Source organism: Thalassophryne amazonica, chromosome 21 (assembly GCF_902500255.1).
Source record: "Thalassophryne amazonica chromosome 21, fThaAma1.1, whole genome shotgun sequence".
Taxonomy (NCBI): domain Eukaryota; kingdom Metazoa; phylum Chordata; class Actinopteri; order Batrachoidiformes; family Batrachoididae; genus Thalassophryne; species Thalassophryne amazonica.
In genome coordinates, this window is record NC_047123.1 from 2,893,052 (window position 1) to 2,899,222 (window position 6,171).

Sequence of the window (6,171 nt, forward strand, 5' to 3'; positions counted from 1 at the left end):
CACAAAAGAGGCAATGAAAAAAAACTGAAGATACTAAGAAATCCTGATGTCATTGAAGTAGATAAACAGAAGAACCAGATGTGTGGATGCAGTTAAATACATTTTACTTAAATCAGATTGCTTTTGTTTGCTTTACATTTTTAAAGATGAGAAAGTATAAATCTCACAGACATATCTTTTCTAACTTTTATTTTTAATAAAATATTTCTTTCACTTAATATTTGCTTCACTAACTTTACTCACATAAAAAAATAAATAAATAAAAATCTTACAAACTTGACCTTCATATTTAAATCAGTTTTTTTTTTTTTTTTCAACCTGATGATAGAAAACAGTCATATAAAACATGAACCACCTTCTTGCACCGGGGGCCCAGTAAGGGCTGCTCAGAGTTGTAGTCTGCATACAACCAGTAGGGGGCAGTAAACACCCCTATCAAATAAATTACAGTGTGAAACACTTTACAGCCATAAATTAACACTGTGGTCGTTTTCAGCACATTATGACGGACATCCAGCACCAAGGGAGTCCCGCTGCTGGACGTCTGTCCCGAATCAGGGGAACTTTGAGACAAACTGGACTAAGCTGGTTTGATTCTCTTGTCCTGTTCTGTTGAACTTCACAACACTGAGATGCTTCAGATGTTTCCAGTGAAACCAAAAATCGCTTCCGACTCGTACATGTTGAATGTCGCACTGCCCTGAGCACCCCCCATGCCCCCCTCCCTCCCCTCAGGCCAGCTGTTAGCGCGGTTACGAGTTTCCCAAGCCCCCTCGTGCCCCGTCTCAGGACGCCCCCCCCTCAGTCGTGCACTCCCCCGGACCCGGCTGCCTGCCGGCCGGTTCTTCTTGGCACACATCTCGGCAGGGGAGGATCAGGATGACCGGGCGGATGAGATAAGGACCACATGAAGATCCCCACATTACCTCACCCGATAAGGGAAGGAGCAGAGCGGGTTTGACTCAGAGGAATTCAGGACGGGGATGAGCAGAGACACTGTCTGCTTGCACACAGGTAGCCAGCAGACTTTGGACCTGATTCTCTACCTGGGTGGTTCTCAGTGGAACTCTGGTACTTCTCGGGTCCAAAGAACCCTGCAGAGGCATTTGGAGGAGGTCCATCCAGACACGATGGCAGAATTTCTTCTCACCTTCGGCAGCTTCGTGACCTCAGGTGAGGGATTCTGTCTGTTCTGAACATGATTCCAGACGTCTCGTTCGGCTTTGACCCGACAGTCTGCAGAATACTCACGACCCGACCGCTCGTTTCACAGCAGCTTCTCCAACACAGGAAAGAGACGTCCATCCGGCCGCCGGCAGCATCTAAAGGGACCTGATTCTCTTCCTCAAAGCTTCTCTTCTGCACCATCGATGGCGGTTAGTCCTCTGGAAGGTCTGATGTCGGTGGCGATGAAACATCACCTGGTCCCCGCGGCAGAACCACAGGTCCAACCGGGCCGTTCAACCAGCAGCCCCACGCCGCTGCTCCAGCACCAGCACGGAACCCGCAGCGTCTGGCCCGCCAAGAAGTGGGTCAGTATGTGGTCGTCTCCGCCGCACCAATCAGTCACTCAGTCAATCAATCACAGAATGACACGTTTTCACAAGTTGGTTGAATGAGTCTGAATAATTAAAATTTAAAAAGTGCCATTAAACGTTTTTAATGTGTGTAAGAAAAGAGAAATGGGTAGAATTAATAGATTGATTTTTTTTTATATATTAAGAGGCTGTTTTGAATTATATTTTTCTGTCACTTTAAATTTTATTTTTAGTAAAATAATATTAATTCTCAGGATCTTTAAATTCACACATTGCTTTTGCTTTTTGTAACAAAAACATTCTGTAATATTTTTAGCAACAAAAATCTGCACAGACCTGAAATGTTCATCCAGACTGAACTTTTGTGATTTAATAATTTTATATTTGACAGCTCAGTTCATGTAAACAATAATAATAGTTCACTGTTATTTACATTTCATAAATTTCATTTATTCTTTTATTTACTTTGCAGCATTAAATACAATCCTCTCACTGTTTCACTAATTTAAATAAAATATGACGTGTGGATAACTGCTGGTGAAATTATTTTCTTCTGTCACTTTTTAACATATTTGAAATAAGGTGACAGTTTAAAAATAATAATCACTGTAAAGCAGCATAAATGAATCTCTGTCATTTATTAGTTTTATCTTGTCTTTAAAACAAAATTTGCTGAAAATGTACTTTAAAACTGAGCAGCTGGAAGAAAAAAAATAAATTTGTTCAAATAAAATGAAAAATAAGTTTGATGTATTTTAGGAACCTCTTGCACAAAAATAGTTCTGCTTTACACTCCCTGATGTCGATACAAATGTAGCTTGAAGATTTATGTTGTAAATTAAAACTTGAATATTTTTGACATTTTGAATATAAATGAATAAACTTAGTGACATTTTGTCAATCTGGTTTTTATTAATGTGGAAAAAACTTATTTACTGATAATACATTTATGAATCTGGCTATTTTGTATTTTTACATAAATGTCTTCTTTCATTTGTGTTTGACAAAATATTTATTTTAAGTTCATTTATTTCTTAAAAATCACAGTCAAACGACAGAAAGTTTATATGCATTTAAAACAGATGAATAATTATTTTATTGTAATTTTATTTATTTATTCATTTTCTATATCTGCTTATTCCAATTAAGGGTCTTGGGTGGGGGGGCAGTCATTGGTTCATTATTATTGTTATTCTTATTTTGTAATATTTCACACATTCTTGGACTTAAGATGTGATTAAATCTGTGTAAACAGTCTTAAATCTGTTATTGGAACAGAAAAAAAACTTTTGATTTGGATCTTTTGTGGGTTTTGGTTCAGGTTCAGCCCATCTGTGGGTCCAGGTCCAGCTCTGGTTCTGGGTCAGTGATCCAGTCCAGGACGCTGAGGAGTCAGAACTGTCCAGAAAACGCTGCACGGGAGCGAAGCCGTGTTCGAAACCTGCGACAGGCTTTTCACAATCTGCAGGTAAAACAAAAACAAACAAAAGTGGTTCCAGTCCGGCAAAGAAAAACTTAATTTAGTGTCTGTCAGATCTGACTCGTCCAAAACGCTGCTGCTGGACTTTTAATGAAACAGGAGTCCAAAATGTTTCATTTGCATTTCAGTCATTTGGAACATGAAATCTGCTTCATGTATCGGCTTTATGAAACCGGAAGAAACTTTTTCCATCTTCAGATTTATTACCAGGCAGGATCTTTTGATGGTTCATTTATGGTCTGGTCCATAAGTATTTGGACATGTCCTGTTCTCTTAAATTAAATAAAATGGACTGAAGCACTGGTTTGAACCCTGGTTCTTTAAGACTTCAACGTTATCTAGATGAGCATCTGTTGCGCTGCTTTGTGTCAAGTCAGCAGATAAAAGTTCCAGAGCAGATTTCAATTGTTATGCTTTGAAAAAGCAGAGACACGCAAAATCCTGCCAGTGAATGAACAAGTCGAACACCCCCCCGTAAGGGTTCAGTTGGTCCCTCCAATAACGAGAGCCACTTGCAGAAACAGCGGTGACGTTAATGTGACGACCCTGAAATTAAAGTTCATATTTATTATATTACTAATATAATAAATATTTATTTTATTTACTTATTAATAAATTTTATTTTGTTTATTAATAACATTCTGATGGACCTCAAACACCGACCTCAGTGTCCAAATATTTGTGGCCCGGCCTTGGCAGCATATGAACCCGGTCTCACAGTGGGATTGGTTCTCTACAAGCTCTCGTTTGTTTTTTGCTGCTTCCTGTCTGCAGGCGGCGCTGCCTTCTGTCCCGCCCGACACCAAACTGTCCAAACTGGATGTTCTGGTTCTGGCTACAAACTACATCGCTTACCTAACCGAGACGCTGGACCAGGAGGGGGCGCTGTCCGAGCGCACCCTGCCGTCCAGGCAGGGCGGATACCTGCATCCTGTCAAGGTGAACCTGGATCCAGATCACTGCTTCTGTTTATTTATCAGATAAAGTTAATCAGATCTAAAGAACTGGTCAGATTCAGATCTGGATCCTGATCTAATCACTTCTATTCAGTCAGGCATCATTTGAAAAGTAATCGAGGGAAAAGATCCACAAATTGATCCATACACATACATTCCACCTTGTAAAATGTTTGTCACTGTGAATTAATTAATTTATCTGACAGCATCTTGGGACGTCTCCGTGACAACAAGGACATTAAAAAGGCTGCATAATTAATCTGTTAAATACAACTTCATTATGAATATAATCAGTCAATATAAACAAGCTAGTTAATAATAATAACCAGAATACAAATGATCTCTCTCTCTATATATATATAGTCAGTATTTTTTTTTTATTACAGGTAATATTTGAATCAATTAATTTATTTTGCACAAAGAAAAAGAAAAAAAAATTCACAAGAAAAATGTTAACCAAGAAACAGTTGGAAAAGTAGGAACCTCCCTCTTCTCATGAATTATATATTAAAATAAACATCACCACATAAATCAAGATATTTACAGACCAATACCCACCCAGTGAACTGACGACCGTCACATTAAGAGCTCAGTATGTTTTCGTGTAAAGAAATCAAACGTCGTGAGAGTTCTTGGCGGTAACGTCGCTGTACTGTAATTACGTTTATGAGGGTTCACAGCGTGCGAGTGCACACACACGTCACGTGATTTCTGTCCATCATGTTTGCACTCTGATACTCATTTTTACATGTGATCATCCGTTTGTTTCAAAGTGTGGAAAAAAATGTTCTTCCTGAATCATTAAGCTTCATTTTCTGGAAGTCTGACTGAAAAAAACTAATTACTGACGATTATGTTTATCTTCCCCAGAACTCGACTGTAACACATCATACAAAAAAAAAAGCATCAAAGTGCATCACCTGTTAAAATGGACCTATTTTAGTGATTTTTTTTTTTATAATCAATAGTTGTGCAGCACGTTGGTGTACAAACTCTGATCCTAAAATATAATGACTTTATTCATGCACAGAGAATTTAGTTCAGTTTACGATGGTCTAAAATGTCTCAGGGACATTTTAGCGTCCCGCAGAGACTTCCTGTTGATTTATTTGTTTTTGTGTGTGTCCCGTCAGAAGTGGCCCATGCGTTCTCTGCTTTACTGCGGCAGCGTGGGAGATCTGCTGTCAGGGGTGCCGACCAATCAGATGCCTCCACCTGGACGGGACACACCCACTGACCCTCACTGACCAACAGAGGCCTACGTCCAAATTAAAACAGCCAAGCTCAGAAAGTTAGTGCCTATAAAAGGAACTGACAGGTTTTTGTTATTTTATGTCAAATTAAAGTAACATTATACAGGATTTGATTTTTTTTTTTTTTAGTTACTTTGTTTAATGTCCAAGTAAAAACAAATCTTTGAAATACGAGCTGAATGTAAAGAGTCCGACATAGTGCAGAAAACCTGCCCGGTGAGGGAAGCCACCAAGACACCTGAAGCTTCAGAGACTTCACAGAAACCAGGTGCATTCTGGGTCCAGCCTCCATTTCAGTATTGACACCGTATTCTAAAGGTTTTTATTCCCCTCATAATACATCTTTGTCATTTTTTATGTCATAAAACAGACACGTTAAAATCAGCAGAGGTAATTTAACAAACTAATTTCTGTTTTGTTTTTTTTACAATTTATGACTTTTAAGATTTAAATATTTGTTCAGTTTCTGCTTTACTGAAATCTGAAATAAACTGCTGGTTGTTTTTAGCTTACGTGTTGTGCAGTTTTTTTTCCTTCAATATTTCATGAATTTGGTTAAAAACCAGATGTGTTGCTGCTTCAGAGTTTTGGTGTCTGATTTCCTGCCAGCTGAAGATCAAATAAAAGACAACCAGAGATTCTTTGGATGACAAAATTCCTTCACTATCAGAATGGCTGCAGGAGAAACCAGCAGGCTGCTCTACTTCATATCAAAGTGTGGGGGAACGTCCCATCATTTATTTATTTTACTCCACCTGCCATATAATTTTTCAGTGCAGGTTTGTGGCGGGAGATGGTCTGTGTCTGGTGACAGACAGACGTTCAGATTGTTGTGGGAACAAAGCAGCATGTTGTGTTCAGACTGTAGGTCTTGTATTTCGCTGTGTGTCAGTCTGATTTAAAAGTGTTTCAGAAATAATAAAAATCATCAATAGAGCTCATGT

At 38.8% G+C, this 6,171-nt stretch overlaps 1 protein-coding gene across 1 annotated transcript; it reads left to right on the top strand.

Moving 5' to 3' along the window:
* Window positions 1-1,048: 1,048 nt before the first annotated feature.
* On the top strand, window positions 1,049-5,434 carry LOC117502640 (transcription factor 24-like). The gene is made up of 5 exons (XM_034161709.1): window positions 1,049-1,173; window positions 1,274-1,532; window positions 2,860-3,006; window positions 3,793-3,957; window positions 5,108-5,434. The coding sequence occupies exons 2-5, from the start codon at window positions 1,371-1,373 to the stop codon at window positions 5,219-5,221; spliced, it is 588 nt and encodes a 195-aa protein (XP_034017600.1). The 5' UTR covers window positions 1,049-1,173; window positions 1,274-1,370; the 3' UTR covers window positions 5,222-5,434.
* Window positions 5,435-6,171: the final 737 nt, after the last annotated feature.

Coding starts and splice junctions, on each gene's coding strand:
- LOC117502640 (XM_034161709.1), top strand. CDS start 1,371: ATGGCGGTTAGTCCTCTGGAAGGTCTGATGTCGGTGGCGATGAAACAT. Junction 1,533..2,859: donor TCTGGCCCGCCAAGAAGTGG/GTCAGTATGTGG, acceptor GTTTTGGTTCAG/GTTCAGCCCATCTGTGGGTC. Junction 3,958..5,107: donor GATACCTGCATCCTGTCAAG/GTGAACCTGGAT, acceptor GTGTCCCGTCAG/AAGTGGCCCATGCGTTCTCT.